This window comes from Elaeis guineensis, chromosome 5 (genome assembly GCF_000442705.2).
Source record: "Elaeis guineensis isolate ETL-2024a chromosome 5, EG11, whole genome shotgun sequence".
NCBI classification, from domain to species: Eukaryota; Viridiplantae; Streptophyta; class Magnoliopsida; order Arecales; family Arecaceae; genus Elaeis; species Elaeis guineensis.
In genome coordinates this window covers 124,726,744-124,745,985 of record NC_025997.2, presented here as the reverse complement: position 1 = coordinate 124,745,985, position 19,242 = coordinate 124,726,744, and the positions used below count along the sequence as shown (strand labels likewise).

The following is a 19,242-nucleotide window of genomic DNA, read 5'->3' as shown; positions in this document are numbered from 1 at the left end:
CTTACCTGAACTTCGGTGGCCTCTTGGACCTCTGATTTCCGACGAACACAAGAAGAGGGTGTCGCGGCTTCCAAGGAAAAAAAGGGAGGAATTGAGCTCAACGATCTCCGGTGGAGGCTCCTGAGGGAGAGGGAAGTCTTATTTATAGAGGGCTATAGAGTTTTAAGGATCCTAGAATCCTTCTTCGATCGAGATTTATTAGAGAAGAAGACTCCCATCAGGAGTCTTCTTGCCGTTTCTTTTTTTGGACTGTGGGCTGATTCTGGGTCCAATTGGGGTGGGTGCTACACCTAAAGATAGTGCTACCTCCCAAACTATATTGCACAAACTAAAAGGAAAAAATGATTCTCAAATCTTCAAATTCTCTCGAGAAAAATAGGAGATTTAGATCCCAACTACAAAATCTAGATTTTGAAGGAAAACAAAATACATCATAAGGTCATACTCTTAAGAAACCGAGATCGCTAAATTTGAATGTGCCAATCCCAAGAAATTGGTAGCCGAACCAACACTTTTTGCCTTCTCTCAAGAAATTAAAGCTTTGCAAATCTCTACTCACAAACTAAGATCGTAATTGTGACTCTTTTTATGTTCTTTCTTAAGAAATTATGGTTTATAAATACCAATTCACAATTGCACATCTTAATTGATTTTTGTCTATAATCATAGCCAATCATGTTTTCTCTCACATTTATTATACATGTGAAGATCTAATTAGGAAAGTATATGCCTTGTATAGCCATGTAAGAGCATGAACCAACATGCTAAGTCCATGGATGTCAAGTGCAAGTCACATGAATCATGGATGCAAACCCTATGCGCAGCTAATTGTGAATTACTAGATCAATGTGCAAGATTGCACATGTTCGTTGTCATGCATATATATAGAAGCAACGGATGTTAGATTTGGTTTTTGCAAGATATTTAATTTGTTTCAAAAACAAATACCACTATTGATAAACAAATACCGAAAAAGGCACAATTATAGAAGATGAATCTACATCTTGGCCATTTCTTTGTAACCAAATATGTTCTCAAATTATATACATGTGCATAATTTATTGAACTACCTTATCAAACTCTCATATGTCGTATCTTGCTATTGTTGGCTCATCGAAGGAAAAGTGGATAGATGTTTAGGTGTAATCCTATGTGCTAACAGCTTTTGTTTAATTGGCTATGCTCCTGGCTAGCTGCACCATCCAATCTTGCGCATAACTAATTTGATTCTGCTATGTTAACATAGAGTCTATTTATGTAAATTGTCATTAATGTACATGAATATTTCATACTAGTTATAATATTATAAAATATTAATGTAGGTCACGAATGGTGTGCTAAAATGGTGATGGTTAATCAAATGGTTTGAGTTAAATTCACCTAACATTTAGCTCAAAATTACCAATAAGTTACCTAATCCACCATGGATGCCACACTTAACTAGGCCGGAAAAAGTGACTGCCACACAAATAGAAACCCTAAGCAAGTGTATACACCCCTTCAATCAACTCCAATAACTTCTTTTCCTTTCTACCCCTAGAAACCCATGAAAACTTCTACCATTGTTTACCCAGCATGATATACCTTTTGTATAATATTATTGTTTTCCTATTAAAAAAAGAATTTCCTCAAGGTTATTATTATTTACTAGCAGCTGAGATTATTTATCCATTTATTGTCGAAGAACCTGTAATAGCTAGGGCATCTAGGACTCCTCATTATTAGTTGCACACTAGATGGTCTTTTACACTTGGGAGCTTCCAACCTCTAACTTCCTCAAGATGAAGTTTGATCATAGTGTGGCTAATGGAAGCAACAAAAAAGATCCGAGGATTGTGATTAAAGACCTTAATTTCAAGTTTATTGCTACTAATAGTAGAAAACTCTATGATATTTTAGTTCCTAGAGCAAATTTGAGAGCGGCATGGAGGGGAATCAGTTATGCGAGGTTTGTTTGAGAGCTAACCATATTCATCTCGTGGGCAATCTGATTACGGTTATTGAGTGGATTTTGAGGCAAGCTCAGCAATAGATGAATCTCTTTTGTTATTGGATATCTGAAGGAAAGCTACAAGCTGCACCATATTTTAGACTGTTGTATCTTTCGTGGATGAATAGCATTGCAGGTTGGTTGGCTTTCTATATGGTAACATATTTTATCAGTCGGTTCTATATTTATTTTTTTATTATATATATATATATATTTTAATTTTATAGGATGTTTTCGTATTAGAATTATACTATCTTTCTATTTTTATTAAAAAAAAATTTTTTTTCTCCTAGCGATGTCCCCAGGAAAAGTCATAAAATAGAAAGGCCCGGAGGAACATCTGTCTCCAGAGCGGAAGGAAAACAAAGGGGTTAAAAAAATGGTTTGAATAAGAAAAGACAAAAAAAAAAAAAAAAAAATAGTACTTGTCTTTTTCTTCCTTTTCTCTCGTTCGCCTTCGTCTCGAAGGAATTGGACGCGGACGAGTCGTCGAAGAAGCTAGGGTTTTCGTCATGAACGACCTCTAATACGTAAGTCCCCGATCCCTTCTCTCATTTGATTCCTGGCTCTCTTCTTTCCGTAGAGAATCCAACGCCGAAGGAAACCAACCCTTTTCGATCGCTTCCTCTCCCAGGGATCCGAGCGGATTACGGCTCCGACATTCGAAGATTAGGGTTTCCAAACGCTAGGTTTAGGTTCTACGCAATCCGTTTGCCTGTGGTTTAGGTATTTGGATATTCTAGGCTGGTTGTTTTTCTTTGGTGGGAATCGCTCAGTAATGGTGGAATACGCCCCGCATCACAACGTGGGCTAGCGAGGAAGCGTCGGAGGCGAATTTTTTGATTCTAGGGTTTGTGAATTGCAGGGATTTTTAGAGCTTCAGCTTTCAGTCTCTGGGGCATTCGTTGGAAACAGCGATTTTGATATCAGAAGCTCAGGTTTTCGGATAATGTGTATACTTTGTGTGGTCCAGAGGTGGTCGCGGCGGGTCGCCACCATGCTGCCGTGGTTGGTGCTCCCTCTCATCTTCTTCTGGGCGCTGTCGCAGCTCCTCCCTCCTGGCCTCCGGTTCGAGATCACCTCGCCGCGGCTGGCCTGTGTTGTGGTTCTCCTCCTTACCCTTTTCTGGTATGAGATCCTGATGCCGAAGCTGTCGGTGTGGCGGGCCCGCCGGTCGGCGCGCCTCCGGGAGCGGCAGCGGACCAGGGCCCTCGAGCTGCAGAAGCTCCGGAAGTCGGCCACCCGCCGCTGCCGGAACTGCCTCACCCCGTATCGCGACCAGAACCCTGGCGGAGGCCGGTTCATGTGCTCGTATTGCGGGCATATCTCTAGAAGGCCCGTGCTGGACCTTCCGGGTTCTGTTGTTCGGAGCTCGGGGATCATCAATGACCTTGTTGGAAAGAATGGTTGGATCTGCAGCCAGAATTGGTCTGCGGATGGGAATGGGAGCTGGGTCAGCCCCGTCCCACGGTATTGGGTTGGTGGCGGTGATGACCGGTGCTTGACAGAGAAGTCTTATTCAGGCGTGGTAGCTTTTGCCTGCAAGCTGCTTACGTGTTTTTTCTCTAGCGTGAGATGGCTTTGCAGGAAGGTTTTTAGGTTTGGTTATTCAAGGGAGGACAGCTCTTCAGATGCAGATCACAAGGGATCATCATCTAAAAGAGGGGAGAATGGAGGAAATTTGCAGGAGAGCAGGGGGGAGAAAGCTAGAAGGAAAGCAGAAGAGAAGAGACAGGCTAGGTTGGAAAGGGAAATGCTCGAAGAGGAAGAGAGGAAACAGAGGGAGGAGGTTGCAAGGTTAGTGGAGGAAAGGAGGAAATTACGTGACAAGAAGCTGGAAGCTGAGAGAAAGCGGACAAAGAGCTCAATGCTCGATGGTGAAAGAGACAATACGAAAGAAGTGGAGAAAAAGAGGCATGAGAGGAGGAGGGAGAAAGATAAAGGTTCTAGCAAGAGCAATTCTGATGGTGAAGACCTTGAGAAAAGGGTGAGTAGGGAAAGTGAAAGGAAGCATGAGTTTGACAGAAAGAGTGAGAATGAAAAACGGGAGGCACTGAAATCTACAGCAGAGAACTACAAATCACATACTAAAGAACCTGGGCATGGAAGCAAGGTGACAACAAATAACCCAAGATACTTTGGTCGAATGACGAGCACTTTCCTATCTTCTTCTAGAGGTTTGAGTGGTGCCTCCTTTTTTGGGAGAAATGCTCAGAGCCTTGCTGCTCCAGTTAACAAAGCAAGTAGGACTGCTATTAGCTTTGTTGATCATGGTTCTGGAATTAAAAGAGATGTTCATTCTGCTGGGCATGTAACAGTGAAATCTGCTGCTAATGGAGATGGAACTTCTTTGACTAACATTCATCAACCTGTGAGTTATGACCTACACAACCTGTCTCCTCTTTGTGATTATAAATTTGCATTTTTTCTTATAAGAAATTTTAACTTAGTTCATGATATGCATCCTTTTGTTTTGCAATTGCTTCTTTTCTCTCCCCAGGTAAGTTCAGACATGCAGCCACATAGTACTACCCCAAAGAAATCCTGGCATCAACTATTTGCTCGTTCAGAAGATGCTTTTCCTTATCCTGATGCGAATACGTCTGGCTGTCCAAGTCAGAATGGCCAACTAGAAGCTCAAAGTGCAAAATTACCTGCTCAAGGAATGTTTCCTAATTATTCTGTCGATAACCAAATTAATTTTGGACGATCATTGCCTCTCAGCACCTATCCTCCAGTGAGTGTATCATTTAGTAGCAATCCAGTTCCTCCTTTGGTATCTGAATCCATGTTTCCTCCTCTCAAAGAACCAGCACAAAATACAGCACTAGAAGAAGCAGAGCTATTTGAAGACCCATGCTATGTTCCAGACCCTGCCTTGTTGCTTGGGCCGGTATCTGAGGCACTTGATAATCTTCCATTGGACCTGGGGTCTGGGTTCTCTGCTGATCAGGTGGAAGTACCTCATGTTTTAAAGAACGTGTCTGCTCCTGGAGATGTTAACAAGCTTTCACCAATTGAGTCTCCCATCTCCAGACTGCGAGTTTCTGAGGAAAAATATACTGCATCAAGCCAAGTATCTGGTACTCCAAAATCGCAGGAGTCACATGCTTCAAATTTGGATGAAGCAAGTAACGCACAAGGAACATGGCAAATGTGGGGTGCTCCACTGGCTCATGATGCATTGGGATTGGTTAGTAGGCCTTCCAGCTGGTATTCACCCCTAGGACCGAACAAATTTAAGCAAGAAGATATCATTCATCCTTTGACACACAACCCTGCGATATCACAAAGTCCAAATGAGAAGCATGTTCTTCCTGGCATTCAATCTCTGCAGCATGTTTGTGTTGGTGATCAACAGAATGGTGGAACATACAGTCCTCTTGGTCCTAGTGTGAATGGGAATGATATGTGGGTGCAGAAAACACCCTTGCAGCCATTACTTGTTGATGGAGCGAGCCATTTTCTTCCTTTTGATCTCATAGATAATATTGCGAAGAATGATGTGACATATGACAGTCCAAACGGATCAATAGCTAGCCATCCTTTTGAGCTACCTCCATCTAATTGTTGGTCCAAGTAAGTAACCCATATACTTTTGAAGCATTTTGCTATGGATTTCTGGTCAGACTTTTAAGCTTTGTCTTGTTTGTTGCCTTTTACATTACTGTGAATAATTGTGGTAATTAGTTGCTGAATGTATCAAACAGTACAATAGATAAAAAGTTGTCTTTGGAATAGATTTTCTCAATAATTGGATGGATCTATTTTGGTTTCACAATATGGATTTTTCTCATTCTTTTGGTACTGTGTTTGCTGGTACAAATTTTTTCTACTTATTGTTAAAAACACCTTTTTTTTTTTTTTTTTAATCTCTTGAAAACATGGAACTCTTTTTGATCTTAAATATTTACTACATTTCATGGAATATACTTGAAGACATGAACAGAGCAACATCCTATGGTTGTGTTTGGCTGCCGGCGATCTGGACACGAACAGAGCAACATCCTATGGTAGTGTTTGGTAGCCGGCAATCTATCGAGATTGCTGGCAATTTAAAGTTGGCCCACCAGATTACTATGTTTGGTATGCTTTTTGGGTGGCAATTTAGATTGCCTCCTAGGAGGAATCTAGATTGTCCTGGAAAGAGGTGGCTATCCAGATTACCACTTGTTTGGCAATATTGCAAAAGAATTTTTGGACAAAATTATCTCTAAAAAGAAAAAACACACAAAACCCACCCCTCCACCCTCTCCCCCGGCGGCTCTCACCCTCCCCTTCTTCTCCGAACTCCTCCGTGCCCTTGCAACCCTCGACTGCCTCCCCTCTGCCCGTGCCTTTATCACCTTCGGCCACGGCCCCCATTTCTATGCCGGCATCGATCTCTTCTCTCTCGCCTTCATCACCGCCGCTCCCTCCTTCAATGACCCAGCCGCCGCCCCCTCTTCTCGTTAGGCATATTTTGAAAATTTTGATTTAAATTTAAAAAATAAAACCAAACTCTTTTTCAGTAATTTAAAATTCTACAAAATTTTATGAGGATATTTTAGGAATTTAATTTTACATTACTAGTAATTGATTGTCGTACCAAACATGTCAATCAAGATTTTCAGTAATTTTACTGCAACATTAACTGCGTATACTAAATACAATAATCAACATTACTGGCAATTTAATGATGGCAATCTATGTTGAAGGCAATTCACATTATCTTCCAAGATTACCTGACGATGCACCAAATGCAACCTATGTGTTATCTGTACCATCTATCTGAGACCAACTTTCTAGATCCTACATTGCAACTGGTTCCTAAAAGATGCTGCTAAATGGAGAGAGGGAGGCAGGGGACCGAGAGGGGGGGGGGCATCCTTGGGTCTTACCTGTTGTTAGTGTTTAGACTTGCACCTGTTGGAAAGAAGGGGAAGAGAGAGAAATGGTAATGCTTTTTCTTATATTTTTACTTTTTACATGAAAATGTTGAATTTTCTTTTTCCTTCAAAACTAATTTCTTACTAATATATACAAATACCACTTGCAGATCATTGTTATTGTTACAGGTTTGACCTTTTAGGTTTTGGTTAGTTTTGACTAGTTTTGTTTCAATTTTGGTGGTCTAGTCAGTCTTGGTCAAAATTGATAGAAGCTAGCTATAAATGCTTTTCTTGAGTATTATTTTGTGATTACAATCACAACGGTGTCATTTCTTGATTTATTTTAGTACGTATATATTGTTCATATTTATCGGTTTTTTTTCTTGATTTGAGGAGATAAATAATGAACATAGCCCCGTTGATAGGCTGAGGCCTTCACAGAGGCCTTATTAAAGACTAATTGGACTACTAAATACAAGATATTTCAAAGGAATACCATCTTTCTTCAATTAAAATGAATATAACATTCTATGTCTACATATAATTGATTAAATAGCTAGTTAACCTAGAAAATTATGGGAATGCAATATATTTGTAGTTTTACTAGAAAAATGAAGAAAAAAGATTTTAGTGCACATTGTACTTAAAAATTCCAAAATTTTTAAAGAATAGATACAACGGATTCTTGAGCAACTGAAACTCAAAAAATAAATAATGTAGATATTCATTATAAAAATATTAGTACAATTTATTTAGATGCAATATTACTCTCATCTTTGTTTGAATTATACAAATAAAAAACTTATGTATATATAAATACTCTAAAGCTTTGCCAAATAATTTTTCTTGGCTTCTTTTTTTTCTTCCTTTTTTCAATTTTGTAATTTTTTTTTGGTTGAAAGCCCAACACTTAGAGTGAAACTTTGAGATCGTCAAAACTGAACCCTCGTAGACTAGGCTAAAATGAATGCAAAACCAAGGTTTTAGACCTTGGGTGGAGTGATGGTTGTTTGAAAGTTTAATTTATTTCAATAGAACTATGAATATTAAGGAATCATATTGGACTCGTTTGGTTTGTGGGAAGAATTTTATCTCATCGGAATGTTTTTTTCTGGGAAGCTGATGCCTAGGTATATGATAGTTGGAAAAGCAATTTTTGTATGTTTAGTTGACTATGGAAAAGTAACATATGAAATACAGTTTCTAAAGTGACTTATGTTCAAGCATCTACATTCTTCGAAAAGTCATGTGAAATTTGTGTTATGCCCTTAATAGAATTGTATAAAATACCTATAAAACATTACATGCATATTAAAAATATTTTTAAATATTTAAAAATAGGTATTAAAACTATTTATTTGGTTGAGTTTTTAGAGTTCTAACAAGTTTTAATAGTTAGACAACTTCTTTATATTGTGGTAATTTTTAATGATACTAATATATTTTTATATTAAATTTACCATAATTTCTTTATACTGTGGTGATTTTTAATACTATATTTTTAATAGTTTAAGACTAACTATCAAAAATAGCTATTAAGAAGATCATGATGGCTTAAAAGTATTTTTGGTAAAAAAAAAAAATCACAGTTTTTAGCCTGAAGAAAAATGGCATTTGCATATCCAACATAGGTTTTTCTTTTCCATGAAATATGGAAAACTTATTCCCATAAGAAAACTATTTTCCTATCTCTCTCGTTTGTAACCTCCAAACAAATATGAGACATTTTTTTCATTCTCCTATTGGCCACACTTTCCCCCCTCTTCTTGTGAACCAAACAAGTCCATTGAGTGAGACAAGACATCCAATTTGCAAAGGTGGTGCATCTAAGTTTGGCTGGTTGGACTGCTTGTTATGATCATACTAGATGGATCTCTGACTTTTCATTTTATTTCGTATGCAATAATGGAAAAGATGGTTATAATGCTGAAGTATGGAATTCCGAACAGTCTTGAACTACCTGGTTTGGGGCATACTGAATCATACTAACTTCAAATCAGTACTATGCATAGGATCAGGTTGAGATAGGGCTTGAACGAGATGGTTTCAGCACGAATTGAGCAGAACTACCCAGTTCAGCTCGATTTAAGGCATTTCAACCCTTACTCTCCCTTAAATCATGGAGAGGGGGGCATTGAAGGTCTCCTGTGCCTTCTCTTCCTCACAATTTTTTCTTCACCTAGAAATCATGAAAAGGTGGGATTTTTGCAAAATTTTCAGCTTAGATCCAATCCAAAATCTGGTAAACGGCCCTCTTTGCTTCCCGCTTCTTCCCTTTTTTTTTTTTCTTTTTCATGCTGAAAATTGGCAAAAAATGGAGGGGGAGATCATGCCAAAATTCTGGACGTTGGCATGATTTCATGATATATCGTGGCAAGGGAGACTAGGCTAGATGCAGAACAATGAGCAGAATAACGCATGCCATGCTTACATCCACCTAAGTAGCCACAAAGGTTGGGGAAATGCTGATCATTGTAGGGCTCCATGTCCAAGATATCCTCTCAGAAATTTGACAGAGAGATGTTGAGAAGAGGTTACCATGTTCAAGATGGTGCACATAGTTGGACCGCCCAGCAGAGCAAGGCAAAGGGCATCTAGGGAAGAAGAAAGGTAAAAGAAAGGGAACTACAATTCCATTGGGGAGAGTCAATCAGGAGTCTATTCACTTTGATTCAAAGACTAGTGAGTCCTTGGATGATCGGTTGTCCAGATCTTCTCGACATACAGCAATAATGACAATGACAATTTGAGCAATGATGAATCTGGTGATTATAATTATCACATGGTATGATTGCATATGGCTCACAATTCCAACATCTTCCATTCATCGGTGAGTCCCTGTACACTTACACTATACAAGATAGGGATCTTGGTGCTTGACCTAGCAGAGTTCATGAGGATGCCATTGAATATAGGAGTTGGGCTCTCGAGGATGTTCGAAACATGACATCGTTGCTGTAAATGACCTCACATGTGGAGTAGGGTTCCTAGATATAGCTGGATTTGAGTCGTAAATTGAATCCTATTCTAGATAGCTAGACTATGACCCATATAGATATTCTTTTCTTTTGAGGTGTCATATTGGAGTAGGTATGTCTCTCCACAATCTCAAGCAACTTACGTGTTGGATTTTGTTGCCACAATCTTCAGATAGCTAGTCTAGTATCATACAGAGGATTGGTATCAGAGTGGCTATTTAGTAAGCACATGTTATGGGATGCAAGAATATGGAATAAGATTATTCAGAAACTTGGTATAACATCTTAGGCTTGGACTATGATCGCAATCCCAATGTCTCTGAGGGTTATAGACACTTAAAAAATTTTAGATATCAGAATTTAATTGGTACTTTAAGTGCATTAAATGAACTCCATTTGCTATATTATATGTATATTCACTTATAAGTACTTTAGTTGTACTTAAAGTCTATTTCATGACCAAAAGACACCCTAACAACATCAAATTGTAAATTAAACAATCACAATGGTTAAAATGGTATATAAAAATATAAACAAATTGCAAAAACAAAAAAAAAAGAAAAAAAAATCATATGGTGTACATGTCTAATGACTGGTATGCCAATTCGTACTATATGTTAGTATGTATTGGTTGCTGACCAGTTTGACACCCAGTATTAGTTTCGCGAACCTTATGCTGAAAAGTTGGGCAAGAATATCATCCAAAAGATTGATTCTCATTGATCCAATTAGATATGATGTTGGTGAAGCTTGGAATGAAAGATGAAACTTCAGTGTTGAGAGTCCTTAGTATGCTAATGGAAGGTGATTGATGTGTAAACTAACAAGTGAACTGTGCTGCATGGGGGGCTTTAATTAAGCAATAGAAAAAACTGCTAATACAAATGTAATTTGGGAAAAAACTATTTAATCTTGTTACCCTGAAAACATATAGCAGTATTTTTTTAATAATTTCTAGGAAATTACGTTGGTTCTAGTTGTCCTCTCCGATGCCTTTCTTGGTTGGAGCTGAGAAAATGAAGAGAAGCTGGACAGAGTTTATCATACCGTTGCTAGGGTTTGGTAAAGTTATTGGCTAAAATATATTTTGGTACAGAATTACACAAATAGAAGCTGGATAATAATGAATGAAACAAGAAAGGTTTGAGATACAGTATTGGTTAAAGGTACATCGTCTTGTATGGGTTCTTTTTGCAAAGTAGGTGTAGGAAACATGTTTCTATGACAGATCTTGGGAAGATGTAGCTGGTGATGGCATTGAAGGAGCACTGCAATATTGCAAAGATCTATTTTTATGATAAATATAAAAAATTGCAATTAAAAAAAGATGATGGTCAAAGTACATTACCAAGTAGTAGTTGGTGATGCCTTTATCAGAGTGTCTTCCCGAAAAATGTTAAATTGAACATGTTTTTCGAAAGTCAGAATACATCTCTTCTGGAACCTAGGATGAAGAAGGCCCGACATTGGAACTTTGATGCAAATTGGGCATCTGAGATTCACTTTTCTGAAAAATTTTGGTCACCTCAAAGGTATTATCATTGAAGCTTTGCGAACCAATTGTAATTTGAAAAATATCAATGCCATTGAGAATCTTTTCAATAGTAGGTGGAAGAGTGAATGTATCGGATCTCGTGTCTGTCACAATATTAAGTGTCGGAACATCGATTAATTGCAAGCCAATTTGCTAAAGATGGCAAAGTTTGCAACACCAATCCGATCCTTGATAACCACATTTAATTTATGCCCTTTAAAAGTTTGATAGGTGATAGTTCCTTATCATGTAAATAACCCATATTTTTTTAGCTAAGGCAAAGCATAAATACGAAAAAAGTTGTTATTTTACCATGACACTGGAGGTGGTTCATTTCGGCCACATTGGCCGCACCAGAAAGTATCCCCATTAGTTTTTACCACAACTCTACAATTGTAGCAGGCTTTGTATCACTAGCCATAGGAGCTGTCAGTTGCCTTTAAATTTGCTTTACAAGTAAATTTCACCCCTTTTGAAAAAAAATGTTAGGATTCTCATGTCAAGCAGGTGGAACATTACAATATTAAAGTAATTCATTATAGTATTTTGAATATGACCCTGTGGGGTAGGTAAGCAGAGAAGGAAGAAAAAAATAACAAAGGGAAAAAGATGATCAGGATTAATCTTCAGATTTTACCAGAAAGTCATATGGACTTAATTTCAGCAACTCTTTGATTGTTTTTCTGTTGGTAATTGCTTCTTGCTGGGGATCAAGAATGTTTGTTGCTGTGCCAAGAACATAATCGGAGCAGCTCATATCTTCAACCTATGCACAAGTTTGTAGATATATTTATATTTTAATATAGATTTTTGGTATCTGTTAAATATAATATTCAAAAATTTGGATTGATAACCTGTCCTTAAACTCTGCAATTTTAGGGATTTGTAAATTAATATAATTTCTTGATGTAGAGGATGCAGGTAGGCATGGTTTTTCTGAATGCACAAAAAATGAAGAAAAATCGAAGGATAAAAGATTTTAATCTCGATAATAGAGTAGCATAAATTTAAAAATAACAAACAACTTACCTTTATATGTTCTTAGTGTGGCTTCAAATTGCCTATGAAGAAGATGTTATAATGGAAAACTTGTTATTGCAAATCTGGTTGCCAATGATATATGTTGCAAAGGGCTAGAAAATAAAACATATTGACCATAGCCTGTACTACAAGCACTCTTGAGGGTTAGTTTGGTTCCATCTAAGTTTGAGAAGGACTACAAGTGAGTCCAATGGATATGAGAATTGAAAGATGAGTTTATTCTGGTTCGGGCTATTTGTAATGAAAGAAATAAGATTCTGGAGGTGACAAGACAAACATGTTCAACTATGGTTAACATAGAATACTCGGCACTTTTTTCAAATTCTGAGAAGTGATTCAGAACTTCTTGTACTGAGATCACTTACATAAGTGGGGGAAAATGACATAAGTGCATTACATTGGTTGTTTGCCTCATGCACATTTATCCACCCAAAGATGGAGTACTTACTTGAATTGTGCGCTTCAAGGCCCTGTTGGATGCAGAATAACTAACTGCAATAGATCCTTTAAGCAACCATCACTAATTCAGTTATCCATGGGTGCATAAGATCCCTCTTTTGGTTGATGTTTGAGGTCGTGGGGATAAGTTGCAGAAAATAGTGAAAAAATAAATAGGGAGAAAAGAGAGCTCTGGTGGTTAAATTTATTCCACCTCTACCCATGAAATATACTGAACCAGGTTAAGGTACTTTCTGGGGCATTGATCAGGAATCTTTGAGATTATCACTTTTTGCTCATGTTTGGCTGGTTAAATGAATAACCACAATTTGACTATCCCTGTAACCAGAATTCATACAGGGCTTAAGTCCACTTTCGTAAAACCAAATAAACCTAAAGACCTACATGTTTCAGTGTAAGCTTTCTCTAATTGGAGAATGTGGATAGAAGGGTTTCAAGTGCATGTCATTTATACTTTTCATAATCACACACACACACACATGGAGAGAGAGAGAGAGAGAGAGAGAGAGAGAGAGAGAGAGAGAGTTAAGAAGGATATGCTGCTGGGTTTACTTGGTTTAGAATTCTCTAAATTGAGGCATTAGTCTGTTCTTATATAGGATTGTTCTGTCCAAGATGCAATAATTTGAGTTGCTGTTGGTCATTGCCATCTTGCTGAACTGCTTATCGTCATCATCTTAAAGAATTGGAATATTGAATTCAATATTTAGTTTCTATCCTCCTTTATTTCTTCTCTCTTGGCTTCTCATCTTGTCAAACTGCTGCTTAAAACCTCCCAAATCTATTTTCTCTATCTAGAAACTGTAAAAAGTAGAAACTATTCGTGCACTTTTGCCTCTTCTTTTTAAATTAAAGGACCTTGTGATGCTCTTTCTTTTATTTTTCTTGTGTATTTACCTGCCAAAGTTAATGCACTTCAAGTTACGTCTTCCAAGATCCATGCAAATTGCCTTATGAAACTAAGGGACTGTCTTGCTAAGTTTACCTCCACAAAAGTTTCTCCTCTTAATATCAGCATCAGAATTTGATTTTCTTGGGCACTTGAGTATCTTGAATATATCTATCCTTAAGTTACCTTTTTCTCCTCATTTTCAAAGCTATATCCATGACAAGCATTTTATACATGATATCATGCTTATTAAAATCCATCACTGTTTGCTCCTCCATCATCAGCAAGTGTTGTCCGTTCACTCTCAAATATCCGGAGATTAATTTGCTGCAATCCTCACCACTCTAGCTAGAGAGTATTCTGTGATTTGCTAGAGCTCTAACTACATCTGCTACACCCTCCCTGTGGATCGTGACAATTGATGAACATGCACCCTTGTTCTCATCATGTTGATTGACACAATATTGATTACTTCTACAACTAAATTATGTAAATAAAGGAAAAATCCAATAACTTGTTATATGTCAACATTGAATCTTGATTACTTTCAGTATTAAGAAATGTCCCTACTCTAATATGACAATATCATGTCTAGCTGTCAACATACAGATTTTACTTCCCAGGATGGCTTCCTTTTAAGCCATGGATCATAAGTGAGTTACTCTTTTCACCTCCCATTTCAAAATGAAATCTAGCAATTCTCATATCTTTTCCTTTTGTCTTAGCAATTGCCCTAAATGTGATGTAAGATGGCCATAAAGAGATCATTCATCAATACTTTTTTGAACATGAGAAAGAACCAGTGCAGATTTTCTTAAAGGAATTTCTAAATTTTCTGCAACTCTACTTACAATATTACTTCATTTTGAGTTAGTCAAAACTCTTGAACCATGGAGATGACTTAAGGCACATGCTAATCACATTAATTAATTCCGACCATTAGAGTAATTAAAACAATTTAAAATTCTTTGTTTTTATATAAAACACTATCCTTGTATGGATCTACTTCACAAAAGGCTGTGAAGACCAGTACCAAAGGATGTATGGTGCTGGGTACAGACACAAGGTACAGGCCGTCCTGTACGGACACAGTGTACTGGTGCTAGTTTTCTGCTGGACCTGGTACCTTCCCATGCTAGCAGTTTTGAAAACCTTGAATCACATGAAGAAACTATAAAATAGGGATGGCAATGGGTAGGGTTTGGGTCGGATATTATACTATCCATCCCTAAACCCGAACTTAATACCCTATACCCATACCCTACCCGATATCCAATCGGATAAGAAAAGAGATACCCATCCCCATACCCAATGAGCTCGGGGATACCCACGGGTAATCCATTTCTCCATACTCAACCCCTACTCTCCCCATGCCTATCCCATACCCAAAAAAAATAAACAACCAAAATAATTTTATGCATATTATCAATCAAAACAAAATTACCAATTCAATATAGAACATAATTTATAAGTCCAAATTTATAGAAATCAAATATAGAAATAGAATTACAATTCAACTTAGAATATATAAATAACCAAAATAATTTTATGCATATTATCAACCAAAACAGAAATACCAAAACAGAATTATAAACATATATATTTGAGTATGGGTTCGGATATTACCCATATCCATAGGTTCGGGTTCGGGTAGAAAACAGCACTACTCATACCCTACCCATATCCGTGCTACAGTTTTCGAGTTTTGCCCAAACTCGATCAAATCCTATTTTTCATGTTTGACCGGGTTTGGATACCATACCCATCGGATCGGGTCGATTTTGCCATCCCTACTATAAAATAAAGGCTATTGCATTTTGATATGGAAACATGTTTAGTTAGGTTAAACCTGCTGGTAGATCTATAATTATGTCCATTAAAAATCAGTATCATGTTATAGTATACAACTAGATGTCTATATTGAACGTTTTACTAGCCCTATCAAAACTCATTTTTACCAATCCTAATCAGACCCTAAACACCTCTATCCCATATGGTCTTCTAGTTGAACTCAATCAGCACAGTAAAAAGGTGGCTAACAAATGTAGTTGCTCTTTTGACATCATCTTAGAAGCCATGCACCCATCATCAGGGTGTAAATGAACTCAGCAAGTATTTCCCATTTTGTAACTTTCTGGATAAACAATAGCTGGAGTGGGCAAGTCATATGGAGGACATCTGGTTATGGAATTTTATAATTAGTAGGATTAAGAAATTGTGAAAGAATTAAGGGTTTCTAAGAACCATTAGGACAATTTTGTTGTATGTGAAATGGAGAAACCTGCCCATTTGCTGTCATCTTAAGCAGGTTATTAGTGTCTTTGTTAAACTTGCACAAAATTGAGAGGAATGTATTAAGTGAAACGATACTAGGGTCACGGCAGCAATAGGTGAGATTATGAGCATAAGAACCCAAGTTGGAAGGGTCCAGGAGCACAAAAAAATGATCGTAAGAGGAGAGCTTCTAAATATGTAGTCACATCCAGGGTTGACAGTTCTTGCAGCTGTTGGGCACACCAGACTTTGTTGGTCCAACATTTAACTTTAAAGGATGTCCTGCCATGTTGCTGCTAAGTTGTATTTGTTATCCTGCTTTATATCACTTGGCTTTCAACTTTTTGGTCCCCACTTATAATGTTGGTATCCATTTTTGGAGGCCTCCACACCCTGAATATTCTGTGTGTAGCTTGCTCGTAGCCTATGTACTCCAATTATGATGTATATATTCTATCCAATTTTTGTTTCGATGCTCCTTGATTCTGACTACGTTGTTATCATCTGCATGTAGCTGAGCTTTAAAAATATCTGTTATCAAACTTTTTTCAACCGTATCTAGACCATGCTTTTATTGTTTGGCAACTTGCCGCCAGCTCTTGCTCCTTGGTTCCTAGTGTCTCACCAGCATCATTTCAGCTAGGCTTCTCGTGTTGATGAATCATGATCTGTGCCTTTGAACCTTTGAAGCTACTTTCATCACCTTCTCTGCCAATATAATGGTATGTCCTTGCGCATGGAGCACACAACATGAAATATCAGCAGTAATTTGCTCTTTGCCCCCTCAAAATGGTTGATATACAAGCGCATCAAAGGAAAATATTGAGCAAATCTGGGCCACATCCAGGCTCCCCTTCTGTCTGTCAATTGTATGAATTGTTGCCTTCCCTGTAGCAGTTACATTCATTGGTGATTAATTGGACTTACACATGTGAGCTTGCGGCTTCAAAGTCAGACTGTAGCGTGTCAGGTTTTTGGTAAGGTTACTTAGTCTTATCCGAAAGTGGTGGAAGGCAAGGCATGCTTTAATCACCTTAGTCTAAAAGCTGCAGCCGGAGGTCCAAGGGTGAAGACAAAAGCTACAGAGGCACGGCAACATGTTGAACTCATAAGCTTATCACTGCGTATAAATACAAAAAATTCATTGTTCTTGTTCTTTCCAGGGATATCTGTGGTGAGGAGGGTCTGAAATTATAGATATGAACGTTCTGACAAAAGCGAGTGGTTGATTAAAGATGATATATATGAGTAGCTAGAACTAGTGGTTCTCTTGTTGAGTGCTTGGCTATGGGTATAAATCAATTGTGGAGTAGGCTTTGCATGGTTGACTCCAAATTGTTAACATAAAGTTTGTTTTATTATTTACGGATAATATATTCAAAATGATCTAGTTCTTGTCTGTTGAGTGACCCATGAATATTTTTTTTTCAGTTTGAAATAGGAATTGCAGAAATGGTAACACAACGTAGATGATGTATATCCAGATTGTCTTAGGTTTAATGTGGCAATGTTGCAATGCAGCAGGCCCTTCTAAGTATGCTCTCTTACAATGCTCTCTGTCTTTACATTCTTACTGCTAATCTTCTTTCTTTTTCATTGGTGGAAACCATTCTAGTCAGCTGTGTTGAGTGTCATCCTGATATATGGATTGGGGAAGAAGTGTTTTAAAGCAAGAATCTTTTTGCAAAATATGAACTGTTAGATGCCGGGGATGTTGTCAGTATTTTTTACCTGTCTTGTTTATTTATTTAATATTTTTTGGTTGCTTAACTGTTATGTGTTGTCATAAAGTCAGTATACACAAATTGAATGATGAACTTTGATATTTTGACTCGTGAACTGGCAAAGCTGGTGAAGTTAGACCTAGATGTATCTTAAAGAATAATGATCTGTTTTATTTCCTCACATTCGGTTGAAATTGCCCTGGATAACAATGTTTTTGTTGTTGACTTGCTAGTATGGTTGAAGTTTTCTCCAGAATTTTGCTATATATTCACCATAGAATTTTTTTCCCCTCTCTGCTAAGAACTTGATTTTTTTTCCTCCCAATAAAGATGTCAGAGTTTGCTGGGTCAGTTTGTGAGAGTCTTTTCGTTTTATTTGAATTTTTCTATTTAAGATGGTATTGTATCTATTTATCTCCCCTGATAACATGATATTTTGTTGAGCGAGTTTGTTGTTCTTGATATGGCTCTTCCAATATATGGATTGGATAGCACTACTTACAGCATTCAGTCTTGTCAAGCAACTCAATGTTTACGTCTTACTTTTTGCAGGAGGGAATGGGCACTAAGTGGTCCTCAGGAAGCTGGAAACTCAACCCCGGCAAGGCCACATATTGGAGGCTTGTTTTCTACTGGTCCGGATGTACAGTCAGTTTGGTCGTTCGATCAAAAAGAGACGATATAAACACCACAGAATCAATGTCATCAAAATTAGTCGTACTGTATCCTTATTAATGCGAATGATATAATCATTTCATCAGCATGAGTACATGGCGTGCATACTTTCATGCATTCCTGCAGGGAAATCTGAGATTTGAAAAATCGGTCTGAGAAGGCGTATCAGTTTTTTAAAAACCGGCACGATACCGCGCGTGGCACATGATGTCGGACCGCTTCCCGTATTAATGTGCCATGCGCCGGTGCTGGTTTTTTACTGGAACCGCATGCCAACTCGCTCTGGCCGTTTTTTAAAATCTTGATAAAATTTTATGACATGAACGTTATTGTCCGTACTTGTCAATATGCTTCTTTTGGCGATTCTGATAGAAAAAGGGGTATATTGGAGAGAATTCCCTCAGCATCATGTCGCACTAATTATTTGTGGGGTGCTATTTGAAGCTTCCGTGTGCTTTTGAACGGCTTTTTAGGAGGTCAAGTGAGCAGACCCTCAACATTTCATGACTACAGTTTCCACCAGCAGGAATGTGTTCATTGGAAGCACCTTCCCTCCTGCTCATAATGGTCCTATAACCTAAAATTTAGTGTAATAATTGCATAATATTTTTATGGTGAATGGTCATTGTGCGTGTTGAACTTTTTTGGAAAGGGCATGGTGCCAACATTTGCTAGCGCACACGTTTATTTGCTAAACAACTAGAATGTGGCTTATGCCATTGATCGCCAGTGCGTTCAGGCAATACGATTCTTTCCACCATGAGCGAATTTGGTTGTTTGATACTGGCATTGTGGTATGTTGTTGCC

General features: G+C 37.8%; 1 protein-coding gene across 6 annotated transcripts; it reads left to right on the top strand.

The window, feature by feature from the left end:
- Positions 1 to 2,369: 2,369 nt before the first annotated feature.
- Positions 2,370 to 18,520, top strand: LOC105045951 (uncharacterized). Of its 6 annotated transcripts, XM_073258427.1 has the most exons (5): positions 2,371 to 2,520; positions 2,625 to 2,716; positions 2,856 to 4,361; positions 4,491 to 5,569; positions 18,313 to 18,520. In XM_073258427.1, exons 3-5 carry the CDS (start codon positions 2,940 to 2,942, stop codon positions 18,443 to 18,445), a joined length of 2,634 nt encoding a protein of 877 aa, XP_073114528.1. In that variant the 5' UTR covers positions 2,371 to 2,520; positions 2,625 to 2,716; positions 2,856 to 2,939; the 3' UTR covers positions 18,446 to 18,520. The 6 variants fall into 6 exon arrangements, with proteins under 6 accessions (XP_073114530.1, XP_010922706.1, XP_073114529.1 ...); XM_073258429.1 differs by lacking the exon at positions 18,313 to 18,520 and adding an exon at positions 17,468 to 17,492 and having other exon boundaries at positions 2,370 to 2,520; positions 2,625 to 4,361; XM_010924404.4 differs by lacking the exon at positions 18,313 to 18,520 and adding an exon at positions 16,680 to 17,435 and having other exon boundaries at positions 2,370 to 2,520; positions 2,625 to 4,361.
- The last annotated feature ends 722 nt before the right edge of the window (positions 18,521 to 19,242 follow it).